The 17,923-nt window shown below is 42.1% G+C and overlaps 1 protein-coding gene across 6 annotated transcripts in view; it reads right to left on the bottom strand.

The window, feature by feature from the left end:
* The window catches only part of map4k4 (mitogen-activated protein kinase kinase kinase kinase 4), an 82,597-nt gene that overhangs the window by 43,173 nt on the left and 21,501 nt on the right, over positions 1 to 17,923 (bottom strand). For all 6 annotated transcript variants that reach the window (XR_008396540.1, XR_008396539.1, XM_017470064.3 and 3 more), the window contains exons 3-5: positions 17,609 to 17,665; positions 8,573 to 8,698; positions 6,230 to 6,340 (exon numbers count right to left, since the gene is read on the bottom strand). Coding sequence is in view for 4 of the 6 variants with exons in the window: in XM_017470064.3 (XP_017325553.1) it covers positions 6,230 to 6,340; positions 8,573 to 8,698; positions 17,609 to 17,665 (294 nt within the window). In the remaining 2 variants the exon portion in view is untranslated. The remainder of the gene's footprint in view (positions 1 to 6,229; positions 6,341 to 8,572; positions 8,699 to 17,608; positions 17,666 to 17,923) is intronic.

Here is a 17,923-nt window from a genome sequence, read left to right as displayed (position 1 = left end):
GTATTGATTGCCTGGCCCCTCTTGAACTAGAGGATGGCCATAAGAGATGTCCCCCTTGCCTGGGGGTTGACCACTTAAGAGAGGGACTGACTGAGAGGGACTGAGAGGGCATGCATGTTAGGCATTCAACCATATCCTACGCAGGCCATGTCTCCTAGCTCTCAAAAGCGGCGAAAGACCGATTTACGAGGGGGCCCCTGGTAAGGGTAAATGCAGAAAGGCAGATCCCCTAGCCCAGAAGGTAGACACCTTGGCATCTGAGTTTGCAAAGATTAAATCTCTCCTCCTTAATTTGCAACCACCTAGTGCAAAGCCTGCTAGTGGTTCTGCTGCAGCCGCACTGAAGACTCCTCCCAAGATGCTGCCTCTAATACGGTCACCAGCCTTTGAAATCCAGGAAGAGGATGTACTCTCCACTAGGGCCTCAGAGAGCCTAGTTATCGATGGAGGTTATGACAAGGAGGGGGCAGGTGAAAGCTCCCATTCATCTCATCTCAATTCTCAGGGGATGAGCCACAGTACACAGAAGGGCTCGGAGACCAGTCAGACCTGTGGTAAAAATGGCCTTGGCATGTCTGTGGTTAGATGCAGCACCTGTCCAGGTGATTCCTCAGAGCGTTTTTTTTTCCAGGAAGACCTCTCGGTCCGCAGCTCTCTGTGTCCCTCCCTCAGCACCATATATCGAGGAGCTACAGAGGTGCTGGGCAGACCCCAGACGTTTCTCTCATCTCCCAACAGACTGTAGAGCACTTGCTAATATGCAGGATGCATCCAGCCCTGGCCTTGCCCGCACGCCTAATATAGAGCCGGCTGTTGCCGCCCTTGTGCTATCGCCTGATGAAGCATTTCGACTCAATGCACGCTGTCCCCAGCCACAGTGCCGGTTGACAGATGACTTTATTGTGAGAAGCTATGACACAGCAGCACGTATGGGAGGTATTGGGAATTCCATGGCTTCAGAGGATGACCCTTCGGCCCAGAGCCTGAGTGACGCTTCTTTGCAGGCATTCACCTATATGACCAGGGAGTTGGGTAGGCAAATGTCTTTATTAACCCTCACTCGACGGCAAATATTGCTGGCCCAGTCTCCACTTTTGGAACCCTGCAGGAGAGCCCTCCACTCTCTTCCTGTCATTCCTGGGGAATTGTTCAGCCCTGCTGCACAGCAAGCCCTGGAGCACAGTCTACAGGTTATACAGGCCAGACAACAATTTGCTAGTCTGCGCTGTGAACACCCCGCTAGATAGAAACCCTCTATTGTAACATAAGGCTCAGTAGATATAAAATTCTGACTACCCAGCCAAGAGCACAAAGGCCAGAGAGGTTTCGTCAGCCAGCCCCCACCCAGCCCCCTCGCTTCGCACAGCAAGGCCAGACTGCTGGCTGCCGCCCCTCCAGAAATTATAAGGGGTGAGGGAGTAGACAATGACCATACCACTCCCGCGGTCGGGTGCTTCAATAGCCAGCAGCTCAGGTGCTGTAAAGCGTTTACGTCAGACCCCTGGGTTGTATCAACCCTGTCACAGGACTACAACATTCAATTTACACGTCGACCACCGAGGTTCCATGGAGTCCAAATGGCCTTAATCAAGGACACGAAGAAGGCTCTGGCCCTATGCCAGGAGGTCTGGGCTCTCCTGAAGAAAGGTGCCATTGAGCAATTAGGCAGCGTTTTACAGAACAGTGGATTCCATTCAACTTATTTTATTATCGCAAAAAAAGACAGTGTCTCACCTATTGAGCCTGAGGGCAATGCACTTACCAGGCACTCAAAACACAGCTGCATATTTCCTATCACTGCACATCCCCCACCCTGGCGAATGGAAGCTGCACCCCGAAGTAGTGCAAGCAATCTGGCACAGATATGACAGGGCAGAGGTGCACCTTTTCGCCTCACTGTTAACGACACACTGTCCCCTTTGGTTTTCACTGGGGGAACCAACAAGCCCCTTGGGCCAAGATGCACTAGCAAATGCATGGCCAAATTGACTGCTTTATGCTTTCCCTCCACTACCATTGATGCTGCCCCACCCTAGACAGGATCCTTGGGGGCAATCACAAGGTGCTACTTGTAGTCCCCAAATGGCCAGGGAAAGGGTCGTTTCTCAATATTATGCAGATTACTGTACAGGGAGCCTTGGTGCCTCCCTGTGAGGAAAGATCTGCTCTCACAGCTGGAGGGTCGAATCTGGCACCAGAACCCACCCCGGCTGCAACTTTGGGTCTGGCCTCTGGCCAGAGCCATTATTAAGGCTGTGTGATCCAGCAGTTGTACAGACCATCCACAACTCCCGTGCACCTTCTATCAATGCATTGTACGCTAACAGATGGAAGCTTTTTTCTGATTGGTGCCAAGCACAAAATCAGGAACCAACACGCTGTTCCATACCGGAAATCCTCAGCTTTCTCCAGTCCTGTCTTGATGGAGACCTTGCAGCCTCCACCATCAAGTTATATATAGCTGCCATCTCAGTCATGCATAATAGGGTAGATGGCATGATGATTGAACCCCTAGAGTGGTCTGAATTGAGGTGGCTGTCTATGAAAACAGCTTTCCTCTTAGCCATGGCATCGGCTAGATGAGGAGGGGAGTTGCACACCTTATCAGTAAGCTGAGAGTGCCTACACTAGAGTTCTGGGAACACAGGGCTAACTTTATGACAGAACCCTTCATTTCTCCCAGAGACCTTTTTTTCGTCTTATACAAACCAGCCCCTCAGTCTGTCAGCTTTGAGCCCCCAACTCAGGAGGATAAGCAGAGGTTGAGTACGAGCCTGCTGTTCCCAGTGCGAGCGCTAAAGTGTTATATTCAACTGACCACTGAATTACGGCAGTCAGATTCACTGTTTGTCTGTCATATGGGACATAGCCGAGGTCACACTTTGTTCAAGCAGCGTCTGTCCAAATGGATTGTAGATGATATTGTTTGTGCCTACAAGGGCAGTGGTCTCCGGATCCCTCCTCAGGTTCGAAGTAACTCAACACACTCAGGAGTGTCTACTTCATGGGCAGCCCTACAAGGGTCCCTCGTTCAGATATTTGTGTAGCCACATCATGGGCACCAACCTGCACATTTGCAAGAGTGTGTAGGGTTAATGTGGTCTCGCACAACCCAGAGGCAACAGCCATTTTTCCTCCAGCATCACAGCCTTTTTTAAGGAGCACGTAGAACTTCCTCGTGACCTTGTTGGTATTACTCATCCAGGTGCTAAAAGCACCACCTCTGGCGATCAGTAGAAATGAAATTGAACGATGGGTACGCATGTGACTGTGGTTCTGTGAAATTCAGACGACCACAAGAGCTTGGCAGTCACTCAGAAGATTCGTGAGAAGATTGCCAAGAGGTCACATCCGGGGTGAACATGCCTTTAGTACCGGGGCAAAAGGCATTCGTCATCCAGATCACAGGTGACTTTGTTGATACAAACACTCGACCTGCACGTAAACGTGATTGACATCCAGGTGCTGAGCACCGCCTCTGGTGGTCATCCGAAATTCAGAGAACCGTGGGTACGTACGTAACCATCAGTTTATTTAGTAACAGAGAAAGGCAATTATGATGAAACTTGTCATTTATGGCCTCTGACCAGGAAAAACCAAAATAAAATATAAAAACCCTCAACTGAGAATTCCTTCTTTTAAACTCGTGATGGTCTCCACAATCCCGAATTCAACAAGTGAAGTGAAATCAACATGGTTGTTCACAGGATCAACAGTAAACAAGGCAGCACTTTGTTCCTTTAAATGAGTTATACTGTACATCAGGCCTGTGAGTAATATGAAATGAAAGTTACTTCCTTCAGTAGGCACACGTTTATGTTTTACAGGCATAATTCAGGGAATAAAAAAGATGCACATTAACGTCTGATTTCAGCCTGTTGTGGCAACATATTCTCTGGCATCGGATCAAACTCAAATGATGTGAAAGTTAGAACTGACACAGAGAGTGGATTAGTGAACTTTATGTAATTAGTGAAAAATGAATGTTTATATTAATCAGACATTCACTACAGACGTTTTTATACTTGGACTATATGGCACTTTTTTAGGAACACTTGTACACCTACTCATTCATGCAATTATCTAATCAGCAGTGCAGCGCATAAAATAATGTAGATGCGGGCCAGCAGCTTCGGGTAATTTCCCCACCAATCATCAGAATGGGGATAAATGTGATCTCTGTGATTTTGACAGTGGCATTGTTGTTGGGGTCAGATGGGCTGGTTTGAGTACTTCTATGCCTGCTGATCTCCTGGGATTTTTAAATACAGGTAGAGTTTATTCAGAATGGTGCAATAAAGAAAAAAACACATCTACTCAGCGGCAGTTCTGTGGATATAAACACCTTGTTGATGAGAGAAGTTCAATGGAGATTGGCCAGACTGGTTTGGCTGACAGAAAAGCTACACTAACTCCGATAACCACGCTGTACAATTGTGGTGAACAGAAAAGCATCTCAGAATGCACAACACGTCGAACCTTGAGGTAGGTGGGCTACAACAGCAGAAGACCACGTCAGGGTCCATGTTTGTCAGCCAAGAACAGAAAGCTGAAGCTTCAGGGGGCACAGGCTCACAAAAACCTAGCCTGGTCTGATGAATCTACATTTCTGCTGAGGCACACAGATGGCAGGGTCAGAATTTGGTGCCAGCAGAATGAATCCATTTACCCAATCTGCCTTGTGTCCGGGCTGGTGACGGTGGTGTAATGGTGTGGGGAAGGTTTTCTTGGCACACTTTGGGCCCTTTAATACCAATCCATCAGTGCTTGAATTACACAGCACTTCCAGCATGATAATGCAGCATGTCACAAAGCAAAAGTCATCTCAAACTGGTTTCATGAACATGACAATGAGTTCAGTGTTTTTCAGTGGCCTTCCCAGTCACTGGATCTGAATCCACTACAGCACCTTTGGGATGTGCTTGAACGGGAGATCCTCAGAATGAAAGTGCACCTGAAAAATCTGCAGGAATTGTGTGATGTAATCAAGTCAACATGGTCAAGAATCTCAAAGGAATGTCTCTAACATCTTGGAAACTGAAGCCCTACCTAATAGTAGTATAGTGTTCCTAATAAATTGATCAGTGAATGGAACTGTATATTTCTATAAATATAATGATTGCTCCAGAGCAATTATGTCGTGCCCATTGTGTGTCTTTGCTTAATAAGCTTAAACTGCATACCCGAGGAGCCCCGGGGTTATTGGGAATGTATTAGCATTCTATGAGGCTTCTTTTAATGCAGAGGCACACCACAACAGTGCTCCATCTCTTCCTCAAACAATTAACCAGGTATTCAAATACACCATGTATACCTCTAATCTGTACAGGGCTGTACTGTCTCCATACTGACCCATACCTACCCAATACACAAACGTGTAACCTCAAGTTAAAGCAGACAACCTGTTTTTTACTTTACTATCACTCAGTACGTTTACATGGACAATGATAATCCGATATTAACCAGATTAAGACAATATTCTGATTAAGAAACCATGTAAACAGCGATTTCTGATTACCTTAACACGACTAAAGTCATACTCAATGTAAACAGAAATAAAATTAAGACGTGTGGAGTATTCCTATTTTAGCTGCATTACCAACGTGCATTCTGTACTTGTACACACTTTAATCACACTATTAGCATCACGTGGGAGTTTTCACCGCATTTTGCGACAGAACACAAACACGGCAGTGCTCAACCTTTTGACGGCAAATAAGAGAGCACGGCTGCGTCCAAAACTGCAACCTTACCTCCTATATAACGGGAAGTGAAATACATGTATTTCGGCTACTAAACAGTAGGCATGTGTGTGGTTTCAGACGCAGCCCACGGCTTCAAGCAGTCATCTATTTGCATGTATAGCACAAAAAATAATTAACTGCACTTGAAGCTTTCATGCAATTTAAAATTAAAACAGACAAAACTGTACACGGTACCATAACGAAGACGAACTGCTGAAACATGAAATTCTGGAGGGAACGTTGGACAGCGTGTTCTACAACATGTAAAACGGGAACATGAAAGAAATATTCTAAAAGCAACTCATGTAAACACCTTAATCACAATAGTCTTATTCAGAATAAGGTCAATAATCAGATTATTGCAGTCCATGTAAATGTAGTCACTGGATTATTTCAAATGCATCATGCAGGAGAATCAGAAAAGTAGTGCTTGTCAGTAGACAGTTTGTAAATGAATGAGTGAATAAATGAGTACGGTGCCCTACCCTGAGGATTTCTCGGGAGATGTATGCAATCCAGTCTTCCTTCAGCCAGTTTCCTTTCGTGTTCTTCACCAGGTCTGTGATGGAGCCAGCACCACAGAACTCCATCACCAACTACACACACACACCACAGTTATTACACAGGGATGTTCAGTAGATCAGAATCTCAGTATAAGAAGACAGTTTAATATGAAATCAGTGAAGTTTTCACACATGTTCTAAATTTCCAAACTGTTATACGACTAAATTAACATTGATAACAAAGCTGCATTAAAATGTAAAGCCTAAATAACTGATACGTTTCAAAAGCCTAGTTTGTGCTGCATTTGCAGTGCTAGTAAAACAAATAAGAACATTTCTGTTCCAGGAAAGTATATAATTCAACACGCCTCTGAGGGAGAGCCGTAACTGCCAGTTAAATTAGCACTGTTCAAATTAAAGTCCCTACATAGTTCTTTAAGAGTTCTTGAGGACTAGCTGTGATCATGTGAATAGGTTTTTGAGGACATTAGGCTTCTGAGATCATGTGTAATATGCGTGATATTTACGGCTTTATCTGTTTGGCAGGACAGAAGAGGGAAGCTAAGATGCAGCAGAGAAAGATGTTTTGTCGCTCTGAAGTCACACGGCAGGTTATTAAGGTTCGTGTAGGATACAAAATAGGCAAAAAAAAAACCAAACAAACATATTATAAGATAAAACAAGTATTTTTTCGATCTTCAAGTTGCACACACTAGGGTTGTCAAAAGTACTGGTACTTCGGTACCAAGTCAGTACTAAAATATATATATATATATATATATATATATATATATATATATATATATATATATATATATATAAAGATTGACGGTATTAGATTTCCATAAGTACCGGTAGTACCAAGCACCAGGTCAACCCGGAACTGACACAGGTGTTCAGTCGGGAACTTTTCATAAGTGCACTGCGCAACAAGAAGACATTGGAGCCAAAGAAGCAGCACCACCATGGCTGTGTTCGCATATTTACCTACTAAATAATAGGCGAAATACATGTATTTCTCTCGGGTGCACGTTTTCCGCATTCGTTGCTATTACCACTAAGTGTGTAAAAGCAGCGCCCCTAAAATGTATGTGCGGCTAGATTAACCGTGCTTTCAGTTAGAGCGGCTGCTTAACCGCAGAATTTATTCAAGCAGTTCGAGCAGGTGAGTTTAAAATTATGGTAGCGGTTGCATTATGAACGTGGTAGCATAGTTTAATTCGAGTGTAGTATTGCTTACTTAATGTTTAGCATACGCGCGATTAACACTATTAAGGTCCAGAGTCCTTACTAACCATTAAAACTTTTATTGGGGTAAAATAAATGGGAGGATATGATGGGGTTTTACTAATTTTACACACCAGAGGCGTTTTGATGACCTATATATCTGAAATGTATGCATTAGAAAATAATACATGTGTGGCTAGCACTGTTTATGTCTTTAATATCAGTCAGTCAGAAAAACATTTCTACTCTTGGCTGGATAACTCTAGTAGCTTTAATAATGATATGCTTGAGGTGTACATTTTATTACATTTAAACATTAAATGCATTTTATATTGGTATTTAACTTTATTAATAAAATAGTGTGTTGTTCAATTAGCATGTTTCTGTGTTTTGCTTTGGTACTGAAATTGGTACCGAGCACCGTGGAATTTTACTGGTGTTGGTACTGACTACTGAAATTTTGGTACTGTGACAACCCTAGCACACACGTTTCCCAACAGACATTAAATTGTGCAACTTGATAACCATCATGATAGACGGAATCCATCAGTGATTCTTGATGCCATCATCGGCCCAAGCATAGAGGACTCTACTACTGACATCACCTAACCCAGGGAGTGTGCAGATGCAGAGTTAAATGTAGTACTTTCTAAGACTTTCAATGATACTTTCAATATAATATCAGACCAATAAGCACCCACTGGATATTAGATAATCAGTTAACTTTTTGCAAGATGATCAGAATCTCCTGGGTTTGGTTCTTGCTTGTTGTGGTTCTATCTGCTGCTGCTCTTTTGTGTAATAACATACAATAAAACTAACCTCTCTCAGTACACACACTGCACATCACGTTCTTATCTCTTTCCCCCCTGCTCATCTTTAGAATATTTAGACAAATGTAGTGATTTGCTCTTCTCCTTTCTCTGAGTTTAGGAACACACCATGTGATGTTAAACATCTCTGTGTTATATTGCTTCAAAAAGCTGCCAGTGTAACACTGGACTTGAACACAACACTTCACTGGAGCGCTGAAATCTACACCCTGCACTCTGTACAATCTGCAGGTTTCTGAGAGGTGAGGAGAGAAAGGTGGCTGACCCAGAGCTGGTCATCATGTCCTGGTGGGCTCTTTTTGATGAAAGCTCCATAGTAGGTGGCAATATTGCGATGGTGAGAATATTTCTTCAGCATATTAATCTCCAACTTGATTTCTTCCTCTTCATCCTGGACACAAATTACAAAGAAGAGCATGAGAAAGCTGAACAGTGTGTAATTACACATGATTAACAGAACTAAAAACACAATTCTGTAGAAAATGACGACATTTCTACACGCATAACACAGAGTCAGCTTCTTTATAGGCTTCTGCGGCTCCTGATGAGGCCTGACTCCAGAGAAATGTGTGACCACACATCGATCACGTGTGTGTGTGGGTGAGTGAGAGAGTAAGAGAGTGACAAAGAGAGGCTTGGGGGATGAGATATATGGCTATATGGCAGAGTGACATCATCCTTCTTTTACTTTTCTTAAAAAATTCAACTCTTAGTGAGAGAGAGAGAGCTGGAGAATATGAGAGAGAGAGAGAGAGAGAGAGAGAGAGAAGAAAGACAGAGGTGGAGAGAGTGGTAGAGAGAGAGTGAGGTAGAGAGGTGGAGAATGAAAGAGTAGAAAGACAGATAGAGAGGGAGAGGTGGAGAGAGGTGGACAAAGAGAGAGGTGGAGAGAGGTGGGGGTGCAGAGAGAGAGAGAGCGAGAGAGAGAGAGAGAGAGAGAGAGAGAGAAAAAATGTATAACCCCCAACACACACGTCTCTATCTGTGAATCTAGCAGGAAACTGTATGTGGGTCAGGCGCAGGACTGCATCAGTGGATCTGATTCACACATACTCCTGTGGCTACACACACACTCCAGGTGGCATGTCTGCCTCCTATCATCACACCTGTTCAGATGACATTTAAATGTTTTTTCCTGCCGGTTCCTCCAGTGTTTCAGTTCTTTCCAGCCTCTAAACTTCTCCTTCATTTCTGCAGCTGAAGAGCTAGCACCAGTCTGTTCAAGGACAAACTCAAACATCTCCAACAGCTACTGGAAGCTTCGTCCACTCACCGTTTCTCCCCAGAGAGAACAGAGACCGTCGTTTCAGCACGTTCCCTCAGAGTCATCATAAGCATTAATATGCAACACTTCAGCAATTAATTCTGTTCTCATAAAACACAAGAGAGTAAAAAGCAGCCGCCTGAAAAGCCTTGTGCATCTCGTATAAAAAGTTCTCATTATTTTGATACATTTGTTGGTAAATGTGCCCTTTTCGCTGTACTCATGTTCGGCACACGTGAATCGAAGAGGGCTTTGACTGACTGTGATGACGTCACACGAATCGGCTTGGGTCAAATCTGCGGAAAATCTGCTGTAATTTTGAAAATTGTAAAAATTTCACCAGACATCAGTATTAACCCAAGAAATCCGTAAATATAAAGCGTTCACAACATTAAAGTCCATAAATAAAGTTATGTGTAATAAAGTGGAATGACACAGGAAAAAAGTATTGAACACGCCAAGAAAACAGTTCTCCAAGGCAAGGTAAGGAAAGGAACCAGCTGACATCTGTAAGTAATTATACCTCCTATCTGTGCAAATATCAGCTGGATTGGTAAATTAATTGTCTATAAAAAGGATTTTCATTACCAAGGTGTCACAAGAAACATCTCATGATGTGTAAAAACAAAGAGCTCTCCCAAGATCTTCGCAACCTTATTGTTGCGAAACATATTGATGGAATCGGATACAGACGACAGACGTATTTCAACTTCTGAATCCCCCAGTAAGCACCAGTGGGGCCATTATCCACAAGTGGAAGCAACATCACTCCATAATCAACCGGCACCGCACAGGAGCTCCTCGCAAGATTTCTGACCAGGGAGTCAGAAGAAATGTCAGAAAAGTAGCCCAAGAGCCAAGGACCACTGGGAAAGAGCTCCAGAAACACTTGGAGGCAGCAGGTACCATCATCACAGAGAAAACAATAGGCAATGCACTCCACTGTTCACACTCACTCCACAAGACACCATTACTAAAGAAAAGGCATGTCGAAGCTCATTTAAAGTTTGCTACAACTCATTTGGACAAGCCTATGAAACATTGGGAGAGTGTAGTCTGGTCAGATGAGAGCAAAATTGAACTTTTTGGCTGTCATACTACACACCATGTTGGAGAAGAAATGGCACTTTACATCACCCTAAAAACACTACACCAACAGTGAAGTTTGGAGGTGGAGGCATCATGGTGTGGGGCTGTTTTTCATCACATGGTACTGGCAGACTTCATATAATTGAAGGAACGATGAATGGAGCCCTTTACCGGGAGATTCTTGAGAAGAAACTGCTGCCATCCACCAGGATGATGAAGATGAGACATGGCTGAACCTTCCAGCAGGACAACGATCCAAAGCATACAGCAAAGGAAACTCTCAATTGGTTTCAGAGAAAAAAAATCAAGGTGTTACAATGGCCCAGTCAATCACCTGACTTGAATCCAATTGAACAAGATTTAAAGACAATATGTTTAGAAGAATGGGCCAAAATCACACCTGAATTCAGGAAGTGTCCTGAAGTGTCTTGAAGCTGTCATTACAAACAAAGGCTTCTGACTAAGTATTAAATAAATTTCAGTTAGCGTGTTCAATAATTTTTTCCTGTGTCATTCCACTTTATTACACATAACTTTATTTATGGACTTTAATGTTGCGAATTCTTTATATTTCAGAATTTCTTGAGTTAATACTGATGTCTGGTGAAAATTTCATGTGAACAGTCTCATTGGAAATATATTTACTGAAAAAAATGTTGATACCTTCAATACTTATTTCTCCCACAGTAGATCCACTTTTAAAGCTCACTGCACTACACATCTGGAATATAATGTGAACTTGCATTCAAATGCAAAAAGGTAAAATGATAAGTTATTAATATCGGTATCAGTTACAACTGGGTTCTAATTATCGGTTATTGAATTTCTCCGACGGATACAATATCGGTGTCTCTCTAAAGGCAACCCATGTGTCCATATAACTGATATTCACACAGCATGACAATTTAAGTTTTGAACACACACACTGTCCGTTCTTTTAAACACACTGAGCTTTTCACACACATTAACACGTCTGTGTCGAACACAACAATAGGGTTTAGTGTACGCAGTACACTGGCAGGCTTCCATTTCCTTTACACACCAATCCCACACTATGTAAAAGCCTTCACTGAAATAAAAGCATGGGTATTCAATAGACTTCTTGTTGTTTTTGTTGCCAAACAGCAGACACAAAGCCACCTTTATTTATTTATTTATATCAAAGCAGTGACTACTTCAGGGGAAAAAAAAAAAAAAATTCATCATCAAGACATCACTGGAAAGATTTAAATAAAGCCAGGGCTATTAGGTGAGCCACCATAAAGAAACACAACTGGCGGAAGAGCACAAGGGACTGGACATCAGATTAACGCACACATTTTCCCACTCCAACCAGAACACACCAAACAACGGTTACGCAACTGCACAGCAAGAAAGCATCGAGCTGACTGTAACTGTCTAACATTCTGATGGAGTGAAAAGTTTACTGTGAACACTCTTCCCTCTCTGTTCCCTTTTTAACTCTTCCACCACTGCACAAAACCAGTTTCGACCAGGTACAGAAAGATAAAGCCTCTCACTATGTCTTCCTAACACCATTTGCTCGCATTCCTATGACTTCCTGAATACAATATATGGAGTTATTCCTCTCTTACACTGACTACGTTTACATGGACAGCAGTAATCTAATTATTAACCTTAATCTGAGTAAGATAATAATGTGATTAAGGTGTTTACATGAGTCGCTTTAGAATACTCTTGTCATGTTCCCATTTTACATGTTATAGGGCATAATTAGATTAACAGCCCGCGTCATTACGTCACCATGCCACGTCGTCCGACGTCCCTCCAGAATTTCATGTATCAACATACAGTTCGTCTTTGTTATGGTACCAAATATAGTTTTGGGTGTTTTTATTAAGGTTTTTTACGAACGCTTTAAGTGCAGTTAATTATTTGTCATTCTATACGTGCTAATAGACGACTGCTTGAAGCCGTAGGCGGGGTCTCAAACCGTGTACTTACAGTCTATATAGCAGCCGAGATACATGTATTTTTCCCCACTACAGGCCTATAGTAGGAAAGTATGCAGTTTGGGACGCACCCGAACTCTCGTTTGCCATAAAACGTAAAACTGCCGTGTATGATCGTGTCCTGTCACAAAATGCGGTAAAAATTCTCACATGACGTTCATAATGTGATTAAGGTGTTTACATGTCTGTAATACACGTCCATAATGCGACTAAAACAGGAGTACTCCACCTGTCTTAATTAGATTAGAGTTTAATTCAATTATGACCTTAATTAGATTAAGGTAAGTAAAAATTGCTGTTTACATGGTAGTTTCTTAATCAAAGTATGGTCTTAATCGGGTTAAGAGTGGATTACTGTTGTCCATGTAAACGCAGCTATTGATATGCTTCCTGTTTTATGCAAATATGCCTTTCCGCCTAGCCAATCAATAATTAACCCCTTGTCTCTGTTGAGTGTCGAGCATGATACGCATATTCTGTTTTTCTTTGAATAAATCTGAGATCTTGCCATTTGAATTTCGGGTGTCTGTGTGTCATTTGGCAGCTCGCCCAAGCACTTGGTGCAGGAAGTGTGTAGTGGGGCGAGGGCACCTTTTCTCTTGTACTTTTGCTTTCTCTCTTCCTAAGAATCGTAACCCGAAGATCACAATTCCTAACAGTTTTCTGGAGCTTCGACCGGGATATCTTCACAATTCCTAACAGTTTTCTGGAGCTTCAACCGGGATATCTTCACAATTCCTGACAGTTTTCTGGAGGTTCGACCGAGATATCTTCACAATTCCTAACAGTTTTCTGGAGGTTCGACTGGGATTCTTCACAATTCCTAACAGTTTTCTGGAGCTTCAACCAGGATATCTTCACAATTCCTAACAGTTTTCTGGAGGTTCGACTGGGATATCTTCACAATTCCTAACAGTTTTCTGGAGGTTCGACCGGGATATCTCTTCACAATTCCTAACCATTTTCTGGGGGCTCGTCTGAGATATCTACTGAGAGATAAGAATAATTTTAATTTGCTTGAAGTAGATCTCTCATGTATCCCAACTGTACTAAATGAGTTGCATAAATATTTGTGGTGTTCTATGAAAGCAATTGGAAGTAGCTTAGTTGAAGCTATGTTGTAGAAAAAGACTTTAATAAGAAGGCTCTGGTCACTGTGGTGGTGTTTCACCTGGTTTTATTGTAAGTAGTATAACCCAATTTTCAAAGAATTTTGAAATAGGAAGATAAACCAAGTCCGAATCGGACGCACGCACAATTACTTTCTTGGTCTCTGATCCTCTTGCTGTTTGAGTATACTTTACTGCCACGCTGCACCTTCCTGTTGTCCTTGTGTTTTTTGTTCTGCGTGTAAATCAATAGACATGGGTGGACGTGGTCAGTCTAAATCACTGATAGCACTCAAACTGACAATTATTCAGGAAGTACAGCTGACTCTAGACACCAACCGATATTGATTTATTTTTTTTATAACCGATACCGACCATTTGCATGTTTATGCGGCCGATAGCCAGTATGCAGAACCGATATTTATTCATTGTTTTACTTCTGTTTTTGACACAATGAGAACACCACCACTGAACTAAACAAACTGTTTTATTTATAACAATTTTGTCAATTTCAATTCCTCCTTGCATACAAACCAAAACAACTCTTCTCTCGTGAACGTGCGTTATAGATCTGTGCAGAGGTGAAAATATTTTATGAATAAAGACTTAATTTTAGTTTTTTGGCGCACAAAAAGCATTCGTATTGCTTCATAAACCTGGGATTAAAACACTTTAGGCACATGGATTATTTTTTACGATGCCATTATGACGTTTTGGAGCTTGAAAGTTTTTATTAAAAAATGCCTTAATTTGTGTTCAGAAGACGAACGACAGTAACAGATGTCGTTAGTTAATAGTTCCCCCAAAAATGAACATTCTGTCATCACTTACTCACCCTCATGTTGTTCCAAACCCTTGCATTTGTACTGTAATAAAACAGAATACTGAGCAAAAGTTCAGTATAAAGAACATGCCATTCTGCCACGTTATCATTACTTACAATAAACATACATTTGCATCGTTTTGCATCATTCGTCCACTTTCAGGAACCATTTCACCATGTCACTTCACATACACACCATGGATTTTTACTAGTGCGTGTTTAGGAGGGTGGTAATGATGTGATGCATCGTATCTTCTGTTTGATTCAAGGCTCTTTATACAATGCACTCTGACCCAGGCTTCCTGACATGCTGGGGTATGCGATTAAAGGAATTTTACTGTGCTGTGGTGTGTATGTGATCAATGAAGACTATCATTATTCAGCACTGCAGAATAAAATCAGCTTATATTACCTGAGGTGTAATAAATAATTCAATGTAATCAAGACCACACTCCCTCCTCGACCTACTAACTAATAGCCGACAGGGAAACCCCTGTGCTTCAGACTGTTACGTTCCATCACAGCTTTTACCGTGTTATACAATAAAAACACTGTCAGTATTAAGTTGCAATTATTTTACTCTTACGTTGATCAGCTGAAAACGGATATTAGTTTCTTTTCCTTACTTGTTACAGTGGATATAAAAAAAAACTCCACACCCCTGTTAAAAACACATTTTGGCTTTTTAAAAGCAGATTTTTATGAAGGCAGAAAGAGGACAGGTGAACACAGTGCATGTTTTTAAAAATTTTTTTATCTTGTAGATCCCAGTACTGATACAGAAATGAATACTTGACATTAATTAATCAGGGGCATCATGCATCATTTTACTTAGCTCGATTTATGTTGGTCACTGCTAGCAGTGGACTCCTGCTTTAATTTACTTGTTCATGCTATGGTGTTTAACAGGGGTGTAACGATACACTCGGGTCGGCCGTCCTCACGTGCTCTATTAAACACTCTTCACGGGCTCTATTACTGTATAAAAGCCATAAAGATGTTTTATCGGGTTATTAGTAATTGTAGGAAGGTGCTGCAGCTCTTCCTCTTGATATTTTCATAGCGCTCAGCTTGCTGTCTGCTTTAATTTGATTGCTTTTCTTACTCGTAAAATACCTCCAGATCACGTTATTCATTTTTTCTTGTCTGTTCATTAACGCGATCATGTACACTAGGTTTCACATAGTATAACGCTGTTATCTAATATTCTGCCACACTGACTTTATTTCAAGTGAGAAAAAAACTCTGATACTATATTTAAGTGCCCGCTGTCTGAATCCTAACTTACAGATATGTTTTCATATATCTTAAGTTTTTTTAAGCTTCAATCCAGTGACTTTAAACTCCAGTTGGTTCCAGTCTTGGGATACTAAATGATGGACTTACTTGGGTGGGGGGGGTTCTTCTGGTCGTGAAGGAAAACCTCCCAACAGTCTATAAAATAGTTCCAAATCACTTACATCAAGTTCCCAGTGGACTCCATTTAATGTGATGAACCCACTGACGTCAGCATCCCTCATACAATACACACTGTTTAGGTCATAAATTCAAATTACTGGACAATCTTCATAAGAAATTGTTGGGTCTTACAAGAAAAATGTGACTATTTGCATCGTGTAAATGAGCGATATCAGCATTCTATTAATAATGCATGTAATGTAAGTGTACTGTTTGAACACCAGAGACCCCAATCTGTGTGTCCCAGAGTTAAAATATATAGAGAGCACACCGGTAACGTGAGCCTGCGCCATCGTAGCATTATACAATATACAGTTGCATGACCTTGTTATAACGGTAAAAAAGAGCTCTTCAGTAGGTTGTCTTTGGGAAATAGACGTATGAGTGCTGCCAGCATTGCTGCAGAGGTTGAAGGGGTGGGGGGGTCAGCCTGTCAGTGCTCAGACCATACGCCGCACACTGCATCAAATTGGTCTTTATGGCTGTCGTCCCAGAAGGAAGCCTCTTCTAAAGATGGTGCACAAGAAAGCCCGCAAACAGTTTGCTGAAGACAAGCAGACTAAGGACATGGATTACTGGAACTGTGGTCCTGTGGTCTGATGAGACCAAGATAAAATGATTTGGTTCAGAGGGTGTCAAGCGTGTGTGGCGGCAACCAGGTGAGGAGTACAGTACTTGCCTACAGTCAAGCACGGTGGTGGGAGTGTCATAGTCTGGGACTGCATGAGTGCTGCTGGCACTGGGGAGCTCCAGTTCATAGAGGGAACCATGAACGCCAATATATACTGTGACATACTGAAGCAGAGCATGATCCCCTCCCTTCAGAGACTGGGCCGCAGGGCAGTATTCCAGCATGATGACGACCACTGCCTTGCTAAAGAAGCTGAGGGTGAAGGTGATGGACTGGCCAAGCATGTCTCCAGACCTAAACCCTATTGAGCATCTGTGGGGCATCCTCAAACGGATGGTGGAAGAGCACAAGGTCTCTAACATCCACCAGCTCTGTGATGTCGTCATGGAGGAGTGGAAAAGGACTCCAGTGGCAACCTGTGAAGCTCTGGTGAACTCCATGCCCAAGAGGGTTAAGGCAGTGCTGGAAAATAATGGTGGCCACACAAAATATTGACACTTTGGGCCCAATTTGGACATTTTCACTTAGGGGTGTAGTCACTTTTGTTGACAGCGGTTTAGACATTAATGGCTGTGTGTTGAGTTATTTTGAGGGGACAGCAAATTTACACTGTTACACAAGCTGTACACTCACTACTTTACATTGTAGCAAAGTGTCATTTCTTCAGTGTTGTCACATTAAAAGATATAAAATATTTACAAAAATCTGAGGGGTGTACTCACTTTTGTGAGATACTGTAGTATACTCGATCAGTCTTACCATGTCCCAGCAAGCTAATATTCCCTAATATGTGCTTTATATTCTTCAAGAAAAATGAATGAAGAGTGAATCAACAAAAAAAAAACTTTATAACGTTTGATCTCTGACTGAAGAGAATTACACAATATGCATATGCATATGGTAGCAGTCAGATAAAACATTCAATCTTTAGGTTAAACACAAACGTTTTCTTACCTCTGTGACGTCCATGACCTTGATGGCCGCCAACTGCCCTGTTTTGACATGCCGACCCTGCAAGAGAAGAGAAAAGGTGACGTCAGACATTAAATGGAGAATGAAGAGGTGCTTTAAGAGGTGGCTACATGAAAAAGTTTTCAAGAACGAAACGACTCGACATCCTGACTGCTGTATGATGCGTTAGAAATCTACCAGGGTTTTGCTCGAGTTCATTCCTTCTGACAGATTTTGACTCAATCTTAGTTATTGTTTACGCTGAAGTCTATATTAAAAATGTATTCACACAGCAAAGGACCCTCTGCTCCACCTCTC

The sequence above is a fragment of the Ictalurus punctatus genome, chromosome 6, assembly GCF_001660625.3.
Source record: "Ictalurus punctatus breed USDA103 chromosome 6, Coco_2.0, whole genome shotgun sequence".
Taxonomy (NCBI): domain Eukaryota; kingdom Metazoa; phylum Chordata; class Actinopteri; order Siluriformes; family Ictaluridae; genus Ictalurus; species Ictalurus punctatus.
This window is presented reverse-complemented; position numbering and strand designations above follow the sequence as displayed.